Genomic DNA, 27,819 nt, shown 5'->3' on the forward strand with positions numbered 1-27,819 from the left:
CCAAAGCCAAACATTATCATTTTCATTTTTCTCATCAATAAATAAAAATAGCAACTAAATAGAGCGAAATTAACAGTATACAATAGTTGCTTGCAGTGCACACAATACAAAAAAAAGGAATAAATTTAAATAAAATTATAAAATCAAAACTGTGAAGTGCATTACGGTTGCAAGCATATCCAAGCGCCAATTAATTATAAAAACAAAAAACAACACCCACAATGTGTAAGTGAATGAGTGTGCTATAAAAAAAAAATAAATATGCAAAAATTATAAAATAATTGCCTACAGCAGCAGCAGTTCAAGAAAAGGCGACAGCCCCACAAAAATGTTGCTGTCGTTGTAGTTGCTTTTGGTTCTTGTGCAGGCAACGGCATCGCTCAACAATTCCGTTCCCGTTTCGCTTTGTGCGGAAGCGAGCGAGAAGCAGCTTGCTGACGCCCCAATACGGCAGCAACGACAACGAAAGTAAAATTTCACCCAAATTTGTTTGTTTTTGCTGGTTTGCTCTTTGCCTTTGCCCCCTCGCCCTCGCCCTCGCCCTCTTCCACACCACTTGAGGCACTCGTACAAAAGCTGGGCAAACGAGTTTTTGCTTTGGCTTTAGCTGCTGCTGTTTGCTGCATATTTATTTATCTGTTTTTTTTTTTAAACCCTTTAAGTTATTGGTTTGTTTAGATTCATGCCAGCAGCGGCAAGCCGGCTTGCGCGAAAGTTTAAAACGGCATTTTGCCCTCCTTTGGCTGCCTCTAGTTCCCCAACAGCTGTATGTATGTGTCTATGTGTGTGCTTGTGTCTGTCTATGTGCCGTTAAACTGGTTTAATTGCACTCTGCATCATCGCTTCATTCGTAGCTGCGGCTTACGCTGTTGCTTAACTCTTTGTAGTCAAGATGAAAACTTTTGCCAATTTTGCCAGTATTTCTAGAGTTTAAGTTTTATTTTACGATTATTGGCTAGACAGCCATATGTACACGTGTGTGTGTGTGTGTGTGTTTATGGGGCCACACTTGTCGATGTGTATGATTCTTATCAGAAGCTGCGACGTGATGCCTTTGCTCATGTATTGTTTACTTCGCTTTGCAGTGTTATCAAGTGTACTTTTTTCATGAAAGATAGTGTTGCTTTTGATCTTACACACAGACGCACATACATATGTGCGTTCATACGCCGCAACGGTACTTAAAAATTTGTACAATAAATTTGAGTGGGGGCGACATTTTTTTTTTTGCCGTTTTCTTTACGGCTGAAAGTGTACACTCATTGCTTCGAAGTGCAGCCACACAGATGCATTTGCACACCGAGAAAAAAACACGGGGCACAGTTAATGGGCTGCAGCTGCTAGGGCTGCGCGTAATTCAATTTTAACTTATGCGCAACTGTTTTGTCAAGTAGACCACGCCCACCAGATGCATTTCCACAGCGCACAAAAGAACGCATCGCAGTTGCCGATCAACTTCCTCATGTATGTATATGTATATCTATATATATATATATATATATATATATATATATATATATATATATATATATATATATATATATATAGATATGTATGTGTGTGTATGAATGCATATGTTCATGCGTTGCATAAGTAAAAGTGTTGGAATGATCGTCAAGACATCAAGAGATGTGTATGATATTCGGCATATTGATAACACATCGATAAATCGATTATCGTTAACTCACGATATTTTTCCGGTGATATATATTTTTTGCTTTCGATAAAAGTATACAATTTCAAAATTATGAAGTCAAATTGCGTAGGAAAATTTATGTAGATTAGCTCTTCAATTTATTGAATTCTAATAAAAAAACATGAACTTTTTCCTATAAGAACTATAGATTGATAGAACAATATAATATATAATGCGATAGCCTGGAATGCCCAAGTTTATTTAAGAAGAAAAACAAGAACTACAAATATAATCAAACTATGCGACGGGGCCGGATTGCAGTCAAGTGAGAAGGGGTCACAAAGGAGAAGAAAATTAGGCGCATCTGATCATTTTGCAATGAATTGTAACTGCTTGTAAATCGTCTAAAAATTGTACTAAAAAGTAAATATGTTGAAACCTAAATAAGTCGGAGATTAAAAAAAATAAAAATAAAAATATGTATATATATATATATATATATATATATATATATATATTCTTTTGATTATTATGTCAACGTTCCGTAACAGTTAATAGCGATAAAATTACGGGAATACCTATACACCGGGGGAGAATATTAACGTGTTATCGAAACCATTATTGCTAGAGGAACATTTTTTTGCATTTAAGCGTTTTTTTATTTCCTAACGACTTTTAACAATTTTCCATACTGTGAAACTGGTGTGGCTTTAAGCATACAAACTATAAATATGTACAAACGTATGTATTTGACTACATTATAGTAATTGTTAAATAAGTCACAGACGTTTTTGTATCAGTTTTTAACAAATTTGTGGTGTATCGGCTTGCACGCTCAATGAAGGTCCCACAGGTGGCAAATGCAACTCAAGACATAGGAACAGTTGGATGTTTTACCAATAGCACTACCAGTCCCGATATACTTGCAGCTGACGGTATCACCCACGGTGGAGGCAACGGCAACGGCAGCAATAACAACACCTCCGATGGCAGCAGCTTGGGGGCGAAGGACGTCAGTCAAAGTGCCATCACGCAGGACCTGTTGAACAAGTGGCGCGAGAACTTTTACAGCGAACCGAAGAACCTGCTGGCTCAGAATGTCTGCTCCAGAGTGGATCCGTTCGATGTGTGCCTGTCGCGCAAGACGCTCGAGACGACCAATCATGTGTTCAACTTTAAGGTGGAGACGGAGGGCAAGCCGGTGACCAACCAGCGTAGCTCCGGCCGCTGCTGGCTGTTTGCGGCACTCAATTGTATACGCCTGCCCTTCATGAAGAACTACAATCTGGATGAGTTTGAGTTCTCGCAGGCGTTCCTCTTCTACTGGGACAAAATCGAGCGGTGCAACTATTTTCTGAACAATATCGTGAAGACGGCGAAGCGTGGCGAGAAGGTTGATGGCCGTCTTGTTTCGTTCCTGTTGCTCGATCCTACCTCTGATGGCGGCCAGTGGCATATGCTGGTCAATCTGATAACCAAACACGGTCTGATGCCAAAGAAATGCTTTCCGGAGAGCTTTAGCTGCGAGTCCAGCATACGAATGAATGCCATACTGAAGAGCAAGGTAAGCTCCATTATCCTTAAGGCCAACACCTTGATTAGCTCATATATTATCTTGATTGCAGCTGCGCGAATATGCACGCCATTTGCGCGTACTGCTGGAAAAGGAACCCAGCGATAAGGAGATCGCCTGCAAAATCCAAGAGCAAATGTCCGAAATTTACAAAGTGGTCGGCATTTGCTTGGGCATACCCGCCGAGACCTTCACCTGGGAGTACTATGATAAATCAAAGAACTATCAGTCAATTGGGCCCATCAGTTCGCTGGAGTTCTACGAGCGCTATGTGAAGCCGCATTTTAATGTCGAAGATAAGGTGTGCCTGGTCACTGACCCGCGTCCAACTAGCAGCTACGATCAAGTCTATACGGTCGACTGTTTGGGTAATGTTGTTGGCGGCCGTCCCGTTCTATACAACAATCAAAATGTTGATCTTTTGCTGGCGATGGTCACGAAATCGCTGAAAGCTGGCGAAGCCGTCTGGTTTGGTTGTGAGGTTAGCAAGCGTTTCGCGTCCAAGCAGGGCATTGAGGATGTGGATGTGTGAGTACCATACATCTTAGTGCATGGCTAATGGCTCTTTATCTAATTAAATACATCCATCTCTTTCTTACCTGTGCCGCTGGCGCTGCCATTGCTGTCACTTTCGTATTGATGTGCAGCCACGATTTCAAGCTGGTCTTCGACATCGACATACAAACAACATTCTCCAAGGCGGATCGTCTTATCTATGGCGAATCGGCCATGACCCACGCCATGGTATTCACAGCCGTCTCAGTAGATGTAAGTGGGACAGAGTTTATCAATGCTATTGTAATATTATAATGCCAAATCTATTGTTTTGGGTTTTCAGAAAAATGGCGTGGCGCACAAGCTGCGCGTGGAAAATTCCTGGGGCGAGGATCGTGGCGAGAAAGGCTACCTGGTCATGTGCGCCGATTGGTTCAGGGAGTTTGGCTTTGAGGTGGTCGTCGATAAGAAGTATGTGCCCGATGATGTGATGCGCGTATTTGACATGGATCCCATTGTGCTGCCTGCTTGGGATCCCATGGGCACATTGGCGCAATAAATTTTGATCAGCCAAATGGGAAAGCTTTACAAGAACAAAATTAACAATAACTAACAGTACTGCAAGCAATAATCCACAAATACTTAAAATTGTATGTTCAATTTCAGAGATAATTTAATTTAAAGTCTTAGCCAGATTTCTATATACTTTTTCTTATGTATGTATGTATATGTGCATGCACTTTAGCTTGACTCGGCTAATATTCATTTAAATGGCTCACATTAGAACACATATATATAAATATATATACACATGAATACACACACACACACACACACACACCACATAAATGTGACGTCAATTCTTTTGGTAGCATTCTATTCTACATATACCCTTAACATGCAAAGAAACAAAACTGCGTAGTTTAAGTAAAAAATTGGAATGTTTTGAAATGGCGAAGAGAAGTTTTGCGTGCTTTAGTGCCGGCTAAGCGCAGTTGAAATGTTAAGAACGCATTTTATACGTACATATATACATATAAATAAATAAATAAATATATATATATATATTTATATATATACATACATGAGTATATACACATATATAAATAAATATATTGAATACAAACATAGAATTTGTAAATTGTATATTTTGTATCTTAAAAACTAGCAGTAAACCACGAAATCGTTTTATATCTAGACTTTAAGGCTAACAGTTATGAATTGGTATCCGCAGCTAACCGACGCCCCCGGCGCTCCTGATACTCGAAACGCAATCGCAGCCAAATGCCCAGGCACATACGGACCAGTCGCTGATCGTGCTCCTCATGCTGCTTCGCAAACCGATACTGGGCACGTATCAATCGCTTGGCTCGCCGCAGTTGACCGCACTGGATGAGCGATATGCTGTAGTATAGCTTGCAGCGAGCTTGCAAAAAAGGATCACCTAGCCGCAGGCCAATCGTAAGCTGCTGCAACGAGATTTTGCCCGCTGTCTGAGCCTGTAATATGCCGAATTGTTAATTGATTATTAATAATCCCTGTTACTGGTTCTGGTCTCTACTCACGCATCTTTCAAATTGTTCACCTAGTGCTGAAAAGCCGCCACCCAACGTGGAGAGCCACGACATTAAATGTTCCACTTCGATGTGTTCCCATATAGTATGCGCCAGCATATCCGCCCACTTATAGTCGATGGTGTCGTGTTCGGGCGGATGCAATGAAAGCCACAACAGCTGTACTTCATGGTCACGCTCCAGTCTATGACACAGCACCTTTTGCTGCAGTAGCTCGCGCAGCCAGTAGTTGCCAGCGATGGCATCTAGCTCCAATGACAGCCGGCGAACAGTTTTTTTCCGGCTCTTGCCGTTGTCGCCCGCCGCCGACTGGACGGGCTGCCGATTATAGTAGTGGCGGCGTTCCCAATAATCGCAGACGCACACAATTAGTGTCATGCTGTGATCTGGATGCGTTTTGCACTATTACCTGATATCTCAGCTAAACTCATTAAACACAGCGAAGAGTGGGCCAGACATTGAGTTTTGTACTTCAATATATCTACGTTTCTTGTGTCATCTGTTTCAATACGTCTCTTAGATAATATGGCAACGCTCGCGATATTTCTACTCGATATATCGATAGCAAATTAATAATAATTGGATTAATTCTTAAAAAATAAAAAAAACCGTTAACATTTTAAAACTTTAAATATTTATATTTAGCAACGAAAACCAATTTTAGTTAATTTTAAGTAGGTTTCAAACAAGTTTATTGGATAAACTTCGACCACAAAAAATTAAACATAATTTGATTTGATTAAATTAACAGCCCCAACAAAGTCGCCAAAGCTTAAAGATAAAGCAGCTCTCTTGATACGATAACGCTTACGGAAAAAGCTCCCCTTTCGACTAAACCAAGGCACACAGCAACAGGCAATCGCGATAACGCTTCATGAAAGCGCGCTAAGAAGGTGCCCGCCCGTTACAACTGCCTTTAGTCTAGATTTGAGGTTCATTGGGTGCGTTTCAAGTGTGGTGCGAATATCGACTTGAACTACATTAATATCAATACATAGAAATTTAATTGTGTCACAGTGTTAAATACCTATAATGAAGTTCTTTTTGCTGGTGATTGCTGCGCTTGGCTTTTTGGTCTACGTTAGTTGTGGTAATGCCATCATATATTTTTTTTCTTTTATAATATTATATATGGTATACAATATTTATGAGTGCAAGTGCTTTATGTAATATTGGGTGTTTTCGACTATTTCTTTTCTTTTTTTTTTTTTTTAATCTAACACGGTATCTTATCTATTATGTATATAAGCTTTTTGCTTATCAAACGATAAGCATGGGCGTATCATATGCGCGAGTGAAATATCATTTATACACTTAACGCAACCGGCAAACACTTGGATTACACATTTTTCTACCTATAGTACAGTGATATCTTCAAACATATATATATATATCTATATATATATATGTTCATATGTACAAGTGCACAAGCAAAATTTTGCAGATTTTACAAAACACATTTCGAATCGGCAAAAGCAGACACATTTAGTCATACGCAAACAGATGTTTGTACATGTGCACTTGATAATGGCAGCAAGCCTTGTCACGATCTAATCTTGCCACCTGTTGCAATAATGAGTCACTAATGAGCTGGTAATGTGGCCGTCTCCCCTTTCATGCGTCAGGTGTGGGCACATGCAATGTTCATTTTCCGGGACAACAATGTTTTTTTTTCTACTATATTTCAAGCTTTTCCGCTTATATTAGCGTTTTGTCTATTTGAATATACGTTCGAGCAGTGATTTTGCCAGCTTTAAGAAATACCTGTCCACTATGAGAATGTATAAAAGCGAAAATATCAAACCAAATTTTGCTATATCAACATTTTCGGGACACATATTTTTTATTCCTATTGTTTCTGAAAAGTTGCATGAGTAATAAATCCCCAAAAAAAATTCAAATAAATACATTTATTTCGCATGTAATGAATCATGTGATTTGTACGTATGTATGCATGTGCTTATATGTATGTTGTGTGTGGATAATGTACATGATTTTATTACTCGATTATTTAAATTGCACAACTCTTTTTAAGATTAATTAATACATACATTTTGCAAACAAATACACATTTTGATGTACATAAGCTGAGGAGACCTATGACAGCGCACCTATGGGATATCTTGTGCTGGTCGACTTTCAAGAATTGATGTATTCAAATGTATTTTAGTTGATGTGTTTCAATGTATAAACCAATTAATATATAATATGAGGCTTATCTTAATTTATTGATAGATCTGCCCTAGATATAGGTTTAGATCGTGCCATGCTTCTACAAGCAGAAAATTAAGTATTGAAGCAAATGCTTATCTTTCCAAGGGACACACACACACATCCAAATATATATATATATATATAACAATTGCTTACTAACATTTACATTTGTATATTTGTTGCTGATAGCAGCAAATTCAATATATAAATTGTGTCATAATTGTCAATTGTTACGGCTAATTAGAACAGATTGTATTCGACTGTAGATAATAAATATTTTCTCTATATACAAATAATGGATGCACATACGGCAACGCCAAGAATTGTAACGGCAAGCAGCTGAACAATTGAGATTTCAATTTGAATTTATAATCTTTGAAACTCCGGCAAGCCCTCGTTTAGCTTTTGCAAACAAAATGTCGCAGGCGTTGCCATAATTAAAAAAAAAACAAGTAAGAGGCTCTAGTTGGGAGCTCCCGACTAGGGGATACCCTGCACCCTCTTCATCCAACATCAAATGCATATATATATTCTATTTTAGAAGCTATATGTCAAGTTTGGTGACTCTAGCTCTTATTATTTACCAAAATTGCTAAAAAACAGGATATCGATAGCGATTTTTATCGATTGCTTGGAAACTGAGTAAGTTATCGATTATCGGAAACAAACTCGATCTGCGCAGGCACTAGGGGCACCTACATTTCAAGTGTCTAGCTCTTATGGATTCTGAGATCCTTGCGTTCATACATACGGACGGACGGACGGACAGACGGACAGACAGACGGACATGGCTAGATCGACTCGGCTATTGGTGCTGATCAAGAATATATATACTTTATGGGGTCGGAGATGCTTCCTTCTGCCTGTTACATATTTTTGGCTTTCGCACAAATACAATATACCCTTATACCAATTTTTAATGGGCTTAGGGTATAAAAAGTGGTTTAAATTTCGCGCAAAATATAAAACGATATTCAATTTCTTGTTAATTTCAACTTATTTTCCTTTCACTGAAACTGTCATTTACACCCGACTATTTATATACGCCTCCACAGATGGCTGCGTACAGTGCCATTCGAAGACTGATGAGCGCTGCGCCACCGATCCGTTGAACATACTGACCAAGGATTGCGCTACCAATAGCTCCCTTTGCTACACACGCGTGTTAAGTAAGTGCAATATACATAAGTTAATTGTCTGGGAGTTGGTGTATTGAACTAAGCTTTTTGACAGATGGCTATACGATCCGTGGCTGTGCCAGCGATCTGGACAATTCCACATTGAGATCATGCAACAATGAGCTGGAATGTTTGACCTGCACATTCATGGAGGGCTGCAATCGTCAGATTTTCCCACAATATCGCCCCAAATGCCTGCAATGCTCCGGCAATTCAACCAATTCCAGTTGCGCCATCGAGAACCATGCCTACAGCAAAGTGTGTCCAATCTACCGCCTCGGTGACAAGTGCTTCATACGCAATAGCCAGCGCCTGGCGAATGGCTCCTTCCAGCGCGGCTGCCTCAGCACCGCACAGGCCAACAAGCAGTGCATCATCGATGGCAACTGTTACACCTGCGAGGGTCATGGCTGCAATGCCCTGCTGGCCAATGATACGCTCATTCCGGTGGCTCGCGATGGCGCCGTCACTGTCATCATCTCGCTGACCCTGGTGCTGGCCTGCGTCCTTATCAACCTGCTGCTGTAGGACACTGCAGCTGCTGGCTGCGAGTATTGTTGAGCGTTGAACGACATTTAAAAATTTGTATTGCCCATTTTTTTTTTTACATATTTACAATTTACATTTTGCATATGCCGTATATTTTTTAAATAAAATAGAAATAAACAAAAAAAAAAAAAACAAAAAGTAATTAAAGCTAAATGGTGAAAATATCGCGCCTTTGAACTGCAACAACAAAGATTTCCAATTGCAGTCGCAACATTATGTTGTAGTTTTTATGGGCTGCCATTGAGTTGGCCACTGCCTAAGGACTGGCTGCCACTTGCCCACCCGCTCCAACGGTTGACATTTGCCGCCAAGCACTCACACACACAACCACACACACAAACACACACCACGCACATTGGTGCATACATAATCATCGCATAGAGCCGAATGGAACCGGAAGCTCCGCCAATGCATAAATTTATCAACGCCTTTAGAACAAACGGCAGTCTCTCAATTGACTCTGCGTACGAGCAAATGCGGAAACAGTTCTAAGGAGAGCACCCATCCATCAGGCACATACATGCACATCAACGATATAATAAACACTATGTATGTGGGGGTAATTCACATCATAGTCATAGGAAACCTATATACGAGCGGAATATGTATATATCTATATATAGTATATAGTATGTGTACCATGACAAACATTTTCGATGGCTCGGTTCGAGATTGGCTTAAACCCATGCCTCGCCTTAAGGTTTGCTTTATGGATCTGGTTTTCCACATCCACGTGCCCAGATTTGGGTTCGAAGCCTTACTTCAATTTATCGCGAATGTTATATTTTTACATGTTGCTTGTTTTAGATGGCTCGAGCTCGGGTTTTTATTGTAAAATTCAATTAGTTTTACAGGGCGTAAATTGTTTACACGCCCGCAATTTCTGATGTGGATCTTCGAAATAAAATAGAGTAAAATAAAAATCCCGAGTTTGAGCCAGCTAAATTATTTATGCATATTTCGAGTACTGACACTTTTCCCATTAAAGGAAACTCTTAGGTAAAATATTGCCAGCTTCAGGTTAAGGTTCAGCTCTGCTTTAATCAACTAACCCGTCCTAAGGTTCGGTCCATGGTAAATACGAATCGTAAAAATGAAAATCCGGGTCAAAAAAGTTTTGCAGCCAGAAGCCTGAGTTCAGTCAAAACTCGTATTCATATGAAATTTCTGAAATTACTTTAAAAGTTATAATAACTCTCGATACTCGAAACTGATTACGAATTTCATTGCATAAACTTGTGAACTTGTGAGGAAGTTGTATTAAAGTAAACACCTTTATTAAATGCAGTTAAATAAATGTAGTTTGATTTCGTTAATTTTTATTTTTATTTTGTTTTTTTTTTTTTTCAATCTGTAAAATCACAGCCGATGCTTTGAGTTTTATTTCGTTTAAGAAACAACCAGATTAAAGGCTTACACACAATTTTCCGTAATAAATTACATAAAATAGCAGACGGGTTGCATAAATCATTTCTACGTGGACTGTCCGACAAACTCAATCCATTTTAGATGCACATTCCAGTTGCCGTTTGTAAGATGCGCAAGTTGCAGATCCAAGTCCTGACCCGTGACGGTCGTAAAAACATATATGAGACCGATCGCTCCCGGAACGTGGCCGATTTAAAGAAGCGCATTGGTCGCAGCATGAACGTACCGATGGCATTCAGCAGGCTGACATATAAGGGACGCTTGCTGACCAACGACAGCATCCTGGAGGATGAGGGCGTGAAGCGCATGTCCACGCTGGAGTTATACTGGCAGCCATTGGTGCTGACGCCCAAGCAGTATCGTGAAAAGGAGCTCGAACTGGACAAGCTCGACCAAAAACAGCGTCACGTATCGCGCATTGCCGAGAACTATGAGCAGACTGTTAAGAAGGGCGGGCACGAGCGTACACCCAGTGGACTACGTCGGACACGGGATCATCTGAGGGTGAAGCGTTCGCTTAGCGCGGATGATATGAAGCTGTCCACAAACAGTTTTATAAGGCAGCCGGAACGAAAGATCGAGGAATGTGTGCAGGAGGAGGAGCAGAGCTCCACATCTTCTGACGAGCTGGACTTTCTGGCCGCCTACTGGTGTTGCTCCAAGAGTACCGTCAAGAAAAATCGCCAGTCAACGGATCCAAATGTGCTGAAATACGCCGATGTCGATGCCGATGACGATGTCGATGTCGATGCCGATGCCGATCTGAGGGCAGATGCTAAGCAACTAGATGCTAATTGTGACTTGAAGAGTTCCGTCTCCGGCACAGCCTTTCCATGCAACAAGAACAGCAGCAGCAGCAACAATAACAACAAGAACAGCAAGAACAGCAAGAAGAACAACAACAACTTGCCCAAAGACGATGATCTGTTGGAAGATCTACAACGCTGTCTGAGCTGCAAGCACCAGCCATTCCGCAACGGATTACGCCTGGCAGCTGGCCGCATGTCGCGCAGCATCATTTCCAATATCAGGAAGAACCAAAAGAATTGCAAGAAATAAAAAAAAAAACAAAAAAAAAAAAGCCACGCGGCAACCAGAAACTGGCCCACAGTTTGGATCAGGAATTGGACAAATTGTTGACTTTAATTTTTTTTTTCCTTTTAGTTACTTTTTGGTTTTGGTTCTGATTCAATTGACAAAATTTTAATCTGTACGCCTAGCAAAGTGCAGCACATCAAAAAAAGTCAATTATTTTCAGTTATTTCAAAATTTTCGTCATATCCATGATAAATATGCAAGCTGAGCAGAAACGGATGTACATAAACATTACGATATTCGAAACTATTCCAAAAGAGGGCAACATATACATATACCCAACAAGTCCAAAGACCGACAAATACCAAATGATTTACTAACAACAGTTAACATTATTATTGATATTATTATTTCAAGTTCAACTCAATCGATCCAATATTAGTACATATACATATTGTACGTATTTACGGTTAGACACATAATACCATTGCTGCCAAAATTTGATTACCACGATTAAAAATAGCTTGAAACATCCAAGAAAAGTGCCTAATTTGGGTAGATTAACAATTTTTTTCTTCAATTTTTTCTGTATTGAAAATTTACTAAGTTTTATTCGTTTAAATAAGTTAATTTATAAATTTTTGGTAAGCTCCGATCCATTTAGCTATTCAGATTCCTTGGGTCTTATTCAATCTAGAAAGATCTAAGGAAATGCAAGTGGAAGACAGTTGAGTTTTCTTAATGCCTTCACGGATTGCCTTTGTTCATTTTATAAGTCAAAAAGTATCGTATTTTTTTGGCTTGATATAAAAACTGAGAAAAATCCTCAGATTTGGCTGTTTTCAACCAATTTAATCAATTGATAAAATGTTAAATCCCATTAAAGTTGCTTGCAATGTCTTGCGAATGAGTGTGTATGAAACGTACATAATATCTTCTCTTTCTAGCCAACAGCGCAGCTAATTAGAACAACAAAAAAGTTCATTTTCTAGCTACTATAACTATTAATCAATTTTCCACCTATTTTTCGCTTGCTTCAATTATTCATATCATCAGAGAAAAGATGTTTGTAAAGCATAGAGCAGATTGCTATTAAATTGACTCAATTTTGTTATTTAAAGGCTTAAATAAAATAATAAAGTATTCATAAAGGAAAAAAGAACATTATGATTTTGTGCAACGTCTGTCTTGCTGTTCTCTGTATGATTCTGTATAATAGTTTAAAGCTATTGAAGCTGTACACAACTTGAGCCACGCCCACTAGTAAGCAGGCACGTCTCCAATAAAATCTCATGTGTTTAAAACCGATCGCATGAAAAACAAAAAAAATGAACCCTTTTAAGAATATATCTCATCCAGAAAATGTTGCTAAATATGTTTACATAGATTTGGTCATCTCATGCTGTGCAACGCGCGCCTTTCTATGCGCTTCTCAAGATTGGTATTTCGACAACACATGTTCAAAATTTGTATTTTAAATGTTTATGATTTGCATTTTGGTAGAAATGATTAATAAATTATGGCAATTAAAAAGTAATAGCAACATGCCATAACTTAGAGAACATATGTATGTATTATTTATGTACTCTGCTGTTCGATTCTGTTTAGATCGATTGGATCGATTCGGAGTCTGGAATTGCTGCCTGCTTGGCATCGTCGCTGGGGCTGAGGCAAACAAACTGCAAACCACTTAATTCAAAATAATTGTAAACAGCCCACAGAGAAACAACAGAGCACCCGAGTCGGGCAATGTGAATCCTGGGCGTAACTGGATGTTAAGATTTATAATGGAATAGCTTGGAAACAACAATATAACAATACATACATATGTATAAATATAGGCGTAGATAAACTTATAGATAGATGTACGTATGTATGCAGCAAAAATGCAAAGGTAAACAAATAGACCAAGTCGCGGGTACAGGTAATGCCCAGGTGTGCGTGGGGTGAATGTGGGGGGGGGGGGGGGGGGTTGTGGGTTTAGTAGAATCAATTGGGAACTTAAGCGTTTGGAGCAGCGATGGCGGCCGTTGCTGCATTTACCGTTAATTGAATGAGTGCGGGTGATGAAAAGCAGACACCAACAAGCAAAGCCGACAAAAACAAAAACAAAAGCACAAAAATACTGAAACGAAAGGAAAGGAAAGCAGCAACACAGGTCCCGCTCGCATTTGCTTTGATCGGCTCAGGCGCAGTACCAGACAGCGGGCCAACCATGCTAATGGCTAACAGACGCCATTTTTTTGATGAGCCAACAGCAGCGGCTAGAGCATATGCTGATGCCCCGCTGTAGTCGTCGGTGCTCGCCGAGATCCGATCACTGAGGGCCGCTCTTTACGGTTTATTTAGTGTCGAGGTTATGGCGCAATTTGTATTTATGGCTCCGGCTATGTGGCCCACCACACCACCATGTGGTAGCAGTCCAATTAAAAGCATTTTCCAAATGAGGGCCATCTGAAGCGTACCCGCTTCTTCTGCAGCGCCAGCCGCCTTCAAATGAGTCAGCACGCCCACTCAAACCGGAGATCATCGGAGCAGAGCAATCCAGCAGGCCGTTGCCTCGACCAGTTATGGTACGCCGGGGGCGTGGCCAAAGATCAGCGTTCGTTCGAAATGTTAAAGAGAGGGAGCACATATCGCATATGGAGCGCACAGTGAACGCTGTCTCAAATGGACTGCGCCAGCTATAAATAGAACTTTCAGCAAAGCAATGACTAAAAGACTAAAATAGGTTTGTTTTTTACTTTAATGTTTGGAAAAGCAAATGCGGTATATCTTGAGGGTTTGGATAATGTAGAGATCCTGTCGGTTTTAATATATATATTATTTAATTTTTTTTTATTATTTTATATTTATTTTGTACTACATTATCTCCGAAAGTTGCTGGAAATTTGCATGTGAGGTTTTCCAGAATCCTGACGCTTCGTTTCTTACATTTCAATATATATAAGTAGTATATGCATATTTTACACATTTGGACTCAGAGGCTAATATCTGTTAAACTCGTTTTGCTTGCAGCTTAAAGTAAAGTATGGTCAGTATAAACAGTCTTCACTGTAGCTGACGCTCCACATACACGGATGCCCTACAGTTAAACATGTGAGCACATCACTTGCTTAGTATTTTTCGCATCTAACATGTAGTACATTTTTTTTTAATTAGCAGAGATCATATATTAATTTAAATAGACAATACAAAAAAGGGTGTACAAGAAACTTATTAAAATGAAGACAGAAAACGGGTAAGATAATGCAAAGTATAATACTAACATGCTTGATTACGTGTGTACATAGTTTCCCTAAAACTATTTAAAGAGTATTTCATGGTCTATGTTTACTTATGCAGCTGCCTGCACTAATCATTAACCCAAAAACTTGTGCTGTAGTGTATGCAGAGACCTGTATTGCTCAACCAAATTACTCGTCCATGATCCGAGTGAAGCTTTGCTGCTATTGGCCACTCGATGCGTACCTACACATAGGCGCATGCACTTGGATACACACACAGCACACACGCACACATGGGCAATGCTAAATTTGGATGCTGATCGGTCGTGTGCAAGTCTCAAGTGGCGCAGCGATTGGTGAGCATCGCCGCCAGCATCATGATCCCAGCGAAGCGAGCATCCATTGGACGGGCGGGTGCGATGCGTCTTTCTCATTCCGCAGCCAAACTCTTGACAATACGGATGCGAGCGCGTGTGCAGCAACAGTAGCAGCAGCAGCAGCAGCAGCAGCATCAGTTAGTGGAACTTCAATTTGAATGCGAGTCAAGTGTCGACAGTCGCGCAGCGCGGTATCACGGATCACGGACATCGACATCGACATCGACAACATCAGTTCGCACTTGGCCGGAAGGTGGCAATTGAGACACCTCAACGCTTCGGATTCGCAATACGTAATAACAACAAAATCAAGAGCAACAACATGCATTAAGCATCTATCGAGCGGCCGAGTATATTCAATCAATCGTTCGCTCAATTAATTTGTTTTGTGTCAAGAATCAAGAGAATTTGGCAGTCAACGCGATCGGACCATAAAACGCCAAACTCTAAAAAAAAGAAAAGAAAATTTAAACGGGAAATCGAAAAGAAAATAACACGAGACTGAAACAAAAAAAAAAAACACGGAAAATTGGTAAAAATATTTGAAAATTTCGTCGAGGTGTTGAAGCGATTGCAATTTTTCGTGAGTGTGTGCGTGTGTGTGTTTTTTTTCTTGAATCACTTTTTTTTTGTATGTGCCATTGTGTTGTTGTTTTTGTTGTTGTTGTTCTGATTGACACACTGACAACTTGAACGGCAGCTTCCAATGTTTCCAACAACACATTCGCGGGCCTCATTTGAATTTTGTTTATAGACCCGATTTGCCCCTGCATTGTTGTTGCCAACCCATTAGTTTCTTCTTCTTTTCTATTATTTTTTTGCAGTGTGTGCGTGTGTAATAATCAAATTTGACAACTGCGCGAAAAACTTTTCAAATCAAAACAAACCAAAGAACTGAATACCTAAACCAAAACAATTTAAATGATTCAGTAGCTTTTCAAATTTCGTGTTTATTTTCGTTCTTGGATTTTCTGGATACATATACCTTGTGGGTTAATTGGACTCTCAAATACATATCACATATACACATCTATAGTCGTTTACATATCGAAACGTCAAGGCAAACGTGCACAAATCGACCAAATGACACACATGATGGGCCCCACGGAATGCGCCAGCGCCATGGTGGCCACAATGCCATTTCTGGACAATGGCCTCAACGGCAATCTGGCGGATTATGGCTGCTATGCAAATGACTATTGGACATCTCCATACACAACCGGCGGACTGAGTCCCATGAAACAGATTGAAGGTGAGTCAAACAATGGCACATATACTCAATATATGTATGTTTAAGATCAAATGAGTCGATCCATTCGATCGAATATCGTTCGTCCTTGATTAGTTAACCTATAGAAAAGCACCATTTAGAAATCTCAAGTAAGTTAAGTGTAATTTCAGCTAAACATAACACTCTAAGTATATACATGGAATATATAGCATCAAAGAAGAAGAACTAAAAGTCAAGCCCTAAATGCAATAAAATAGAGCTAGAAAATCGGATCTCTTTCCGAATGTAGCTTGGAGTTGAAATTGCCAATATCCCTCAGTTCCGCCGTATTATTGTGGTTTCTTTTCTGCTCTTTATTTAAACAAAAAAAACTTATTTTTATGCTTATCAGTTTTGTAAGCCCCAGACAAAAATATCCGTTGTTTTTGTTGACGGCTCGAACCAACGCTTTCTCCTAAGCTTTGTTTCGTAGAGCAGCTATTCCTCTTTCTGTTTTTGATTCAATCTTTGTCGTACATATACACAATTTTACTGAAACATTTCCATTTTTTACTGAAAACATTGTAATATAATACTTTCTCCGCAAAATTTCGGCGTCTAACTAATATGGTTGGATAAATGCCATGGTCGGGTCCTAAGGTTTTTATATATAGCGACGGGGTCAACCTCGAATGGTTTTTGATTTTAACCAAACCATTTTGGCAAGCATTTATTTTTAAACAAGTGTTGTCTAGCTTCATATATTATATTTATTATTCCGAAATGACTGGAGCTTTTAAATAAACTGCCTAAAATTAATATTTTAAAATTATTTTTTAGTCAATTTTATCTCAGCTTCAGCAAAAACTTACTGTAAGCTCTGCTTTAAAATCAATTCGAAAAAGCATTTAAATAAAAACATAAAATGTGTTTTACACAAAATTCAATATCGATTAACTGTTGCCTCAGCAGTTTATATAGTCACAAATCATACTGAGCGCATTCAAAATATTACAAATTCGGATACAGAGCGTATCCGAGAGTCGGGTTGAGAAAAAAGAGACGCAGTCATTAGGACAACTAAGCAGTGAATGTCCGAGTTCGAAGCCTTGGCTAAATTATAGATGTAGTTTAGCTTAAGCCGATGCCTCAAGAAGCCCATGCTATTTAACAAATATTTTGATAGTTTGTACTATACTAACTATACTATAATAGTATATATTTCAAACTATACTAAATACTAATTATACCCTGAACCCATTAAAAATGGGTATAAGGGTATATTGCATTTGTGCAAAATCCAAATGTAGGTAACAGGCGGAAGGAAGCATCTCCGACCCCATAAAGTATATATGTATATTCTTGATCAGCATCAATAGCCGAGTCGATCTAGCCATGTCCGTCTGTCTGTACGCCCGTCCGTCCGTCCGTATGTATGAACGCAAGGATCTCAGAACCTATAAGAGCTAGAGACTTTAGATGTAGATGCTACTAGTTCCCGCGCAGATCGAGTTTGTTTCCGATAATCGATAACTTACTCCGTTTCCAAGCAATCGATAAAAATTGATATCGATATCCTGTTTTTTGAGCAATTTTGGTAAATAATAAGAGCTACAGTCACCAAACTTGACATATAACTTCTAAAATAGAATATATATATGCATTTGATGTTGGAAGAAGAGGGTTCAGGTTATCCCCTAGTCGGGGACTAGAACCTCTTACTTGTTTTTAATTAAAGAAGATATCGTTTAGCATTTCATAGGTGTAATACAGTGTATGTGGGTTAGCCAAACATTATGATCCGGTTTGTAGGAACTCCTAGAATCCAGATTAAATAAATGTACATTTTTGAGTCGCATTGAATCGACATAATTTCACATATTAACAGTTACCTATAATATAAAAGGTGCGTTGTAAAGGGTAAATGGAAAGTAAAGTAAATAAAGGGTAAATGGAAAGTCTGGTGGTATGTTCACGGTTCTAACCACGGCTTCGCCGATAATTTTGGCTTGTGAGCCTGGCTTTCAATAATCTTGCCTTTCGGTTGAGCCAAATTACGTCATATGTTGTTAGGTTTAAGAGGCAATAATAAGTTTTTTATCAAATTAAGATAATTTAAAATATTGCCTACAAATGTAGAAACAATATTTTTAAGTATTCAACTAGAAATTTTTGAAGCAAGCTATGTTTTTAAATAATATGATTTGGTTCAGGTTTGGACACGTCTGGTTTTTGGGCCTTGATGTGTTGGAAGGCTCGGTTTATATATAAACATAGTATATGAATTCTGGGCTTGAGACCGTTATTATGTTTTTTGCTATAATGCGTATCGACTGCCTGAAATTCAAAATAATTGTCTTCTTATACCAGGCTTCATCTAGTCAGTTTTACAACGTAGACATAGCTCGTACAAATGAAGCACTTTATCTCTAGCCGGAACAACTGATACCAGATCTATTGCATCATTTGTCTATTTGAATGATAAGTACTTAAATGCTCCGATTGTGCCCATCCATCAGCTCTGTGACCTGGCACAATTTGGCGCCCCGCAACACAACCGAATCGAAAGTGAAAAATAACCGAAAATACTTTGAGCATAGCGTTAAGCAAGAATATAAACAAAGCGGGCAATTAGCGCGAAACTTCTTCAGATTCTTGAGTCGCATGCAATAAAATTTGGTTTGACATTTTTTTATTTTTATTTATTTGCCCTTTTTTTTATTTTCTTTTATTTACATACACATAGTTTTGCTTTTGGTTTTTTTGATGGTTGGGTTGGCGTGACAGAAAAACGATTATTTGTGCCAAACGCTAATTGATTTTAGAATTCATTCGTGAAGCGGCTGCCGGCTAAATCACTGGCGGACCAAAACAACAACAACAACAAGAATGGGCTCATTAAACGACAATTGATGTTGGAGCGTGCGACGGCGACCTGTCATGGGTCATTGGCGGTGGCAGCAACAGCAAGCGGCAAGCAAACGGAATGCAACTGCAACTGCAACGGCTGGCACTTGCTACATGCTGCAATTAATTGCGAAATTGCTGACAAGCCCCGGGCCCAGGCCGAGGCGCCTGTTGCCTTGTCTTGCACCACGTCCTCTCTCTCTCTATCTCTCTCTGCTCTCTCCCTCTTTGAAGGGCCGCCGCGGGGGCACTAAATTTAGCTGGCAACTCAATCAACAGCCGCTGCTCTGACGACTTTTATAATTGGATCGGCGCTGTTCTCGCTGGTTTTATATGCCGCTCATTATACCCGCCTGATCCAATTTGTCGTGTGCGCGAATCCTCATTATTCCCGACCAGCCCCTTTTTGCACCACCATCCTTTGACCAGCGCCTGCGCGACCTTCTCCGGAGACATCTGTTTGATGTCGTACTTTAAATCAAATAAATCAAAATATATATATATATATATGTATATATATATCTGATCTGCAAACTATATGAAAACTGTTGGCCAACACTCGTTTCCACATATAAATCTCATTTGATTTATGTGCGTGGCTTTTCCGCTCATTTGTTCTGCAAATTTTTGCACCATGTCACACCTGAGAAACAATTCCGAAATACAATTTCATATCGTAAATTCCTTTTGGTAAGATTTATAGACAATATCTGTTTTTCTAGACACCAGTATTTCGATTTATTTTTTTTATAGTTTTTAAATCTTTTGTAGTATATTCAGCGTCTAACATATTTTCTGTTTTGAAAGTTATATGCAAATACTTCCTGGTTGTAAGCAAACATTCAATTCTGTGAGATATGAATTGTGTTTAAGATTTACCAAGACTGAAAATTATAGTTGGATTAATAACTACAAATTTAATAATGATATTATTATTATTCTAACTACTATTTTATTATCATTATTATTATTATTATTATTATTATTATTATTATTATTATTATTATTATTATTATTATCATTATTATTATTATTATTATTATTATTATTATTATTATTATTATTATTATTATTATTATCATTATTATTATTATTATCATTAGTATTATTATTATTATTATTATTATCATTATTATTATTATTATTATTATTATTATTATTATTATTATTATTATTATTATTATTATTATTATTATTATTATTATTATTATTATTGTAATTTACATTATAATCATTATCATTATGATTGTCATTATTATTATCATTATTATTATTCGTCTTATTATTATCAATAATGTTGTTATTATTATTGAAAATAATTTTTAAAATCTATTACGATTTATTTTAGAATAGCCAGGTAACTACTATATCAATACATTATTAAAGATTAAAGATAAAAAATGTTTAATATATGCTTTAATATTTGCCGTTTTAAAAAATGAAAAATGATACTTTTTTCAATACCCAATCTTTAATATTGTAAATGCAAAAATTAAGTATTTCTATATGTTAAGCAAATTTAAATACCTAATTTAAATTGCTAAATAGGAGACAAGCATTACTTGTTAAGGGAAGGAACTATTTATATATTGAACTAGCATATTCATCTATTCAGAATAACAGCAGATTCGACCGACACATGTTCTGCAGCCCATAAGTCTATATATCTGAGATCCAATCCTTGAGACGTAGACAAGTACATACCACATCATATCAGATCAAACCCGATAATATCATATCACGTTTTTTTTCTTAACTCTTCAAGTTCTTTGTACACATAACATTCATTTTGATGCACATTATCTCTATGTTCCAAATTCCAAATTGCATTACAAGCGGCTAATGAACATAAGTAGATATCATGTATATATATAGTATGCTTAAATCGTAGATACAGGCTTACTGCCAGAGCATTAGTTTATTTACACTCACTGTTTAGCTAGCCATAAACAAATCTGTCAATCGAAATCCGCTCGTGCCTCATTCACAGCTTGCATACAAACGGCGGGCAAGGATCGCACCTCGTACAAGCCACTTGAACAGATCGATGCCAAGCTGGCGGACATCGATGCGCAGAGCACAGGTAGCAACAGCACCAGCAGCAGCAGCCAATCGAGCAGCGCCGGAAACTGTCAGGAGCAGACGTCCGCCGTTTCAGATTACCCGGGCGGCGGCGGCAACAACAACAGCAGCGGCAGCAGCCACAACAGCAGCAGCAGCAACATTAATGAGTCGACAACCGGAACAGCAGCAACAACGCCAACAACAACAGCAGCAACGGCCAAAAAGTATAAGAACAGCCACAAAAAAGACAACAACAATATCACAACAAACAACAACACGTCAAACAGCAGCAGCAAGAACAACAGCAACAACAAGGGTGTAAGTGACAAAAGAATCAAAATATTTGAACCAAATAGATACCAGTTAGTTACCAAGAACTTGCAAAGAACCATGCTCATGTTAAAGTTCCAGACGAAGTGCTGTAAAATTTTGCATAAGGCTCGTCGAAAAGTTGGAGTGCGAATTGCAATTGGGTGTTGCATATGTGCAATGTGCTGCAAGGTGGCAGCCAAACTGCCTTGTAAATTTTAACATGCAGATTAAATAACAAATGCATGAGATGTAAGCTTTGACTGAAGCACCAGAAAAAAAGAATTATACGCAAGAAATATATAAGTTGAAACATAAATATCACCTCGATCCACATTCCTAATAAAATGCTAAGTATAGATTTTATACAAGCAGTATTTCACCTACATTAATAGCACTTCTCGTTCTCATATTGTAACTTCCTTCCAGAGGGTAAGTTTGTTGTGAATCGCATAGACAGGCAATTGTTTCCGATCAGTTTTAACAGCCGATTCGATATGTCTGTCTGTTCTGTCTGTTTCTAGGCAAACTTATTTGAATATGGCCTTGCACCATTCCCTCTTTTTGCTGCAGGAAGTAGATATGTTGGAAACGACTCGATCGTAGCACCATGTTATATAGATGCTATAGTTATGCCATAACTTGTAAACTTGGAAAACTTCTCTCTTTTACAAAATATCTCGACATGGCAATTGCGAGCTCTACTAAACTTCTAATATCAGATCAAATCGAACAAATACAATAATCGGTCGGAAACTAAACTTTTTATAATATAAATCAGTGCTTTGCCAAATGTCCCCAAAGATAGCAGTTTTTTCCATTTTTGTTTTGTTTTCGTTCTTATGCATCTTTCCCCATACCTAATTCTATATTCTTTGCCTTGTGTTCTATAAATTCGGTCAGGAACCGGAGCCAGTGCATCCATCGCTGGCGCAGGCCATTGTTGTATTGGAAACTAAAGCGCTGTGGGATCAGTTTCATGCGCAGGGCACTGAGATGATCATTACGAAGACGGGTCGTCGCATGTTTCCCACGTTTCAAGTGAGGATCGGCGGCCTCGATCCGCATGCCACCTATATATGCATGATGGACTTTGTGCCAATGGATGATAAGCGTTATCGCTATGCGTTTCACAAGTATTATCCAGTTTGGTCTGTGGCAACTAAGCACATGGGTTTAACTTGGTGTCTCTGTCTCTTCTGCAGCTCGTGCTGGGTGGTGGCGGGCAAGGCGGACGCGATATCGCCACCGCGGATACATGTGCATCCGGATTCGCCAGCGGCGGGCGCCAATTGGATGAAGCAAATTGTGTCCTTCGACAAGCTGAAGCTGACCAACAATCAGCTGGATGAGAATGGGCATGTGAGTATCAGCCTTTAGTTGGGCCATAAATTTATGCTTATGGCTTTTGTTTATGCGGGGGAATAAAACATTTGGTCGCCGCCCGCGCCAAACAACATTTATTTGTTGTTGTGTTTTGAAAGCGCTAAACAAAAACCGGCAGCCGTCATCCGAAAGCACTCTGCACGCATATAACATACACATATGTCTTCCTCTCTGCCCCATACAATTGCCATTTACAGATCATATTGAACTCCATGCACCGCTACCAGCCGCGCTTCCACTTGGTCTACTTGCCGCCAAAGAATGCCTCGCTGGATGAGAACGAGCATTCGAGTCACTTTCGCACGTTCATATTCCCGGAGACCAGTTTTACGGCCGTAACAGCATACCAGAACCAGCGGGTGAGTATATGGGCTTGGGCTTTGACTTGGGCAGGGGCATCGGCATGGACATGGGAACAGGGTACGGGGCACTACTTGACCCACTTGTCATCGGACCCACTTGTAAACGACAGGCGTGAACGCTTTTCAGTTTTCAAATTTACATTTTTGAAACATTTGGTCGACAAGATTTTAGGCCCCCCCCCCCCACCCCCTTTGTTTGCCTCCTGCTCCAAACACCCATGTGTATATAATTATTTTACAAAGCTTTCGCTGGCATTTTATGCCAATTTGGGCTCATTGTTAATGTTTAAATTTCTGGTGTTCTTTATGATTGTTAATTTACAATGCGTAACATCCAAGTTAAGAAGGGGATTCTATCTCACAAAACCAAAAATACAATACATGAGCTAGTTTCATGTAACACGAAAATCGACTGTCAGATACACTTTACAACAGAAGATTTTAAAACTTTTAAGTTTTATCCTCAAATGGTTTTAATGACTAAAAAAATGTTACTTGAAAATATGTAAAATGTGTGTAAAATTGTGAGACAATATATAAAATTCAAAAAATAATCGTTAAACTTTATAGTTTATATAAAAATATCACCATCTGTTAATTGTAGCTACTATTGAGACCAAGCCTTAGAATCCCTAGAATCAATATTCTCTGCATTCTGCATATATTTTGATATATAATGTAAGCCAGGAACCACATTAATAATGTATCCCTATTTATTTCTATCAACACACGCTTAATATTGCACAAATAACAGATAAAAGATAAATATAATAAAGAACTGAGAAAAAGAATTTACTTGAAATGCATTTAAAAACGTCCCTGCTTGAAAAACTTCTAATACCCTATTGTCGAATATTTCTCGAGTGAAATTCATAATTTTCCAAGTGGTGGACAGCAACAAGAAAAAAAAAAAATATGAAAAATCTCTGGCATTTTATTTTTAGCGCCATTTAACCGAAAGTATTTAAATTATTTATGCGCTTAACGTGGGTGTTAACACTTTTCGTTCCACAATTTATTGCAAATAAATTTGTGGCTGTGTGTGTGTGTGTATGTGTTGTTGTTGCTTATGTAGTTGCTGGTTTCTTTAATGCTTTGTAAACATTCTCTAATTTGTTGCATTTATCGAAATAAAAGCAACAACAAACACACAATGACTATTATTAACATAATTGGGGCCAAAATAATTTAAACACATTTGCGTGAAAAATGAAATTTGTCATAATTTTCCATGTGCTTGTTCTTTTTATTTTGTTGCAGGTGACACAACTGAAAATATCGAGCAATCCGTTTGCCAAAGGATTTCGAGATGATGGCACCAACGATGTGTAAGTAGGCCAATATAACTTTTCATTTTTAAGTCTTAATAGTGTGTGCCTAGAATGAAGATATATGTACATATGTCTGTATGTATATATATTTAATAAATTGTATGGCTCAAGCAACAAACACAAGTCTTGTGTAAGCCTTAACAAAAGGCGACACAAAAGTGAATAAATAAGACTTAGACATAATTGTTAAAAAAAAACAACAAAAATATCTTCCGCTTGGCGAAGAATAAATACCCTTGCTACTTCGAAAAACAGCAAGAAGACAATATGGGAATCTGAATTTTTGATTAAAAGATTTTACAAGCATATTTATAAGATATATATTTGATGGCGTTTATTAAGAAAACCTAAACAAAGTAGAAAAAAAAAAACAAAAAACAAAAAAAAAAACGTAACTAAATTCAGTTACTTATTTATTTAGTTGGTAAGTCTTAGCTAAGACCAATTTCTCACCAATCGTACAAATACTAGTTATTTCATATACAAATCCATTTGGGATCAAATATGACTGTACTGTATAAGTGTTATGGTAGATAGATGGATATTATTTGTTATGAAATTGACCCACTTAGAGCAGCGCCCAAACAGATTTTCGATCACAATTCAAATACAAGTGGCCCACTAGACAGTCCGTCGGCCGCTGATGTTAAAGTCATTCCGGGAATTGCCGACGCGTCGCATCTACAAAAATAAAACACAAGAAACAATAACTCAAAATGGGCGCGAGAACTTCAACTTAGAATGTGGAGCATAAGCAGCTCCGGCTGGCTATGATGGGCCAGCTGACAGATGTGCCTGCCTGCCGTGGCGGTGGTATAAACAATTTTTTTTTTTCCTTGGCTTTTCATATTTCGGCATTGTGCCCGAGGGTCGATTGTAAACAAATCAGAGAAGAGCGAGTTTAATGTTTATCGAAAGTGATTTCAATTTTAAAATTTTGATTTTTAAATTTTAATTACAGCACCAGCGGCAGCCTGGGTATGTCCAGCATGAGCCATGAGAGTCAAGCACGCATGAAGCAGCAGCAGCAGCAACAGCAGCAGCAGCAACAACAACATCAACTACAACAGCAGCAGCAGCAGCAGCATTTAAAGGCAAAGGACAGAACGCCAGCTAACAGCTTCAGCTTGTCCTGCACTGAGCTCGTGGAACAGCAAGCAGCAGCGGCAACGGCAACAACAGTAACAGCAGCAGCAGCTGCAGCTGCAGCAGCAGCAACATCTCAACTGGCCATGCAGTTGCCAGCCACGCCGTCGAGCAGCTCAACGTCGGGCAATTCGCCGGATTTGTTGGGCTTTCAGTTGGAAGCGACGCCGCTGCAACAGCAACAGCAGCAGCTGCAGCACCAACAGCAACTGCAGCAGCAACAGCCAGTGGTACAGCAATTGCATCAGCAACAGCATCAACAGCACCAGCAGCAGCAACAGCAGCAGCAGCAGCAGAACCTTCACCAAATGTCCAGCAGCTATGGAGGCAGCTATCATCATCCGTACCAGCACCATCAGCATCAGCACACGGCAACGCCATTGACACCGCTCTCGGCCAGCTCCGCGTCACCGCCAGCGCCAGGTGCTGCGGCTGCAGCCGCGGCAGCCACACAGGTAATGGCGGCGGCCAATATCTACTCGAGCATTGGCCAACCATATGCGGGCGAGCAGAGCAACTTTGGGGCCATCTATCATCACAATGCGGCGGCGCACTATCACAGTCACGGATATGGCAGTCCGTATGACAAGCTGAAGGTCTCCACGGGTCACATGCGGCAGGCGGCAGCCGCCGCGTACGGCATGAGCAGCTATCAGAGCTTCTACGGCTCCGCGGCGGCAGCGCATCAAATGATGCGGCCCAATAGCTATATCGATTTGGGACCACGCTGATAAGCGGCGGGTCGCTATGCAAAGTATTATTATAGTCAGCCTGGGGCCTGAACTCAAGTATTACAAGTATTTTCAACTAACCCAAACTCAACTCAACTTAATTAATTAATAATATTATTATTCGTCTCATTTTTTTTTTGCTAGTCTTAAGCGACAGTTTTGTGTCTAGTTCAAAAGTATGCCAAAAATGTATCGTAATTGTAAACAAATTATAGTTTGTAACTACATTTTTTTTTTACAATTTTTTTCATAGCAAATGCGTTTGCATTGTGTTTTAATTGTTATTAAAATGTAATATTGTGTAAGTGTATTGTGTAAGTTGTGCTTAGTGTTCTATTTTACTCGTATTTTTCCATGTTCTATGTACATAAAAACATTTAAATGCTGCAACAGTTTCAATAATAAAAGCCAAATCTAAATTAACAAGAAACGAAAAATTAGAAGAAACATTTCTTAGCTAACGGTTAAATGCTCGAACAGACAAAATGGCCGCCAGCAGGCGGCAATTGGTGCTATCCTTTGTTTACGTTCGCCTCCACTCAATCTCTCTCTCTGCCTCTCTCACTGTCTTACTCTCTTGAGCTGTCTCGCTCTAGTATAAACAAAAAGTGCCATTGTTTTAATTACGGTTAACCAACGAAAGAGTGTGTACACACTTGCACGCCGGCACACCTTGGGGCCAGTGCTTGCGTGCGTAACAAAATTGAAATGAATTTTTGACTTTGTTGTTTTCACGCTTATCGAGCAACCCCTCCCCACCCACCGACACACACACACACACACACGCACGCACAAAATGCAGTTTCTGTTCCCCCAATTTGATAAGCTGCACCCGTTGACAGATGAAAGCTGATAAGCTGTCATACATACACACATAGCTTCAGCCTGGCAGATCATCAAAGCGGTAACACAGAATGCGTCTGCACATATTGAAAAGAAATGCGCAACAAGTGTATACACACAAATGTTTCTACAAATGTGTGTACGCACTCAGTACGTGCGTTCGTGCATATCTGTTTGTGCGTATATATGTATATTTGAATTTTTATATTTTGCACACATTCTTTGGCACTTTTTAAGAAATGAT

At 39.0% G+C, this 27,819-nt stretch overlaps 5 protein-coding genes across 6 annotated transcripts; 4 read left to right on the forward strand and 1 right to left on the reverse strand.

The window, feature by feature from the left end:
• Window positions 1–30: 30 nt before the first annotated feature.
• LOC115771316 (bleomycin hydrolase) lies at window positions 31–4,479 on the forward strand. Of its 2 annotated transcripts, XM_030716979.1 has the most exons (5): window positions 31–225; window positions 2,566–3,200; window positions 3,262–3,737; window positions 3,857–3,977; window positions 4,048–4,479. In XM_030716979.1, the coding sequence occupies exons 1-5, from the start codon at window positions 222–224 to the stop codon at window positions 4,261–4,263; spliced, it is 1,452 nt and encodes a 483-aa protein (XP_030572839.1). In that variant the 5' UTR covers window positions 31–221; the 3' UTR covers window positions 4,264–4,479. The 2 variants fall into 2 exon arrangements, with proteins under 2 accessions (XP_030572839.1, XP_030572837.1); XM_030716977.1 differs by lacking the exon at window positions 31–225 and having other exon boundaries at window positions 2,405–3,200.
• A 355-nt stretch (window positions 4,480–4,834) lies between these two features.
• Window positions 4,835–5,765, reverse strand: LOC115771318 (uncharacterized protein F58A4.6). Its single transcript, XM_030716981.1, has 2 exons — window positions 5,270–5,765; window positions 4,835–5,203 (listed from the first exon to the last, which is right to left on the reverse strand). The coding sequence occupies exons 1-2, from the start codon at window positions 5,654–5,656 to the stop codon at window positions 4,919–4,921; spliced, it is 672 nt and encodes a 223-aa protein (XP_030572841.1). The 5' UTR covers window positions 5,657–5,765; the 3' UTR covers window positions 4,835–4,918.
• Window positions 5,766–6,189: 424 nt separating this feature from the next.
• Window positions 6,190–9,296, forward strand: LOC115771319. The gene is made up of 3 exons (XM_030716983.1): window positions 6,190–6,368; window positions 8,548–8,661; window positions 8,726–9,296. The coding sequence occupies exons 1-3, from the start codon at window positions 6,311–6,313 to the stop codon at window positions 9,196–9,198; spliced, it is 645 nt and encodes a 214-aa protein (XP_030572843.1). The 5' UTR covers window positions 6,190–6,310; the 3' UTR covers window positions 9,199–9,296.
• Window positions 9,297–10,606: 1,310 nt separating this feature from the next.
• LOC115771317 (anaphase-promoting complex subunit 6-like) lies at window positions 10,607–12,212 on the forward strand. The gene has a single exon (XM_030716980.1). The coding sequence runs from the start codon at window positions 10,729–10,731 to the stop codon at window positions 11,704–11,706; it is 978 nt and encodes a 325-aa protein (XP_030572840.1). The 5' UTR covers window positions 10,607–10,728; the 3' UTR covers window positions 11,707–12,212.
• A 4,157-nt stretch (window positions 12,213–16,369) lies between these two features.
• Window positions 16,370–26,912, forward strand: LOC115771346 (T-box transcription factor TBX1). The gene is given in 9 exon segments (XM_030717016.1): window positions 16,370–16,538; window positions 21,394–21,785; window positions 22,680–22,912; window positions 22,982–23,138; window positions 23,360–23,521; window positions 24,785–24,852; window positions 25,817–26,000; window positions 26,038–26,079; window positions 26,082–26,912. Coding segments are annotated over 9 exon segments (2,058 nt in total). The 3' UTR covers window positions 26,733–26,912.
• Window positions 26,913–27,819: the final 907 nt, after the last annotated feature.

The sequence above is a fragment of the Drosophila novamexicana genome, unplaced genomic scaffold (assembly GCF_003285875.2).
Source record: "Drosophila novamexicana strain 15010-1031.04,08,12 unplaced genomic scaffold, DnovRS2.1 tig00000068-arrow-arrow-pilon, whole genome shotgun sequence".
Taxonomy (NCBI): Eukaryota; Metazoa; Arthropoda; class Insecta; order Diptera; family Drosophilidae; genus Drosophila; species Drosophila novamexicana.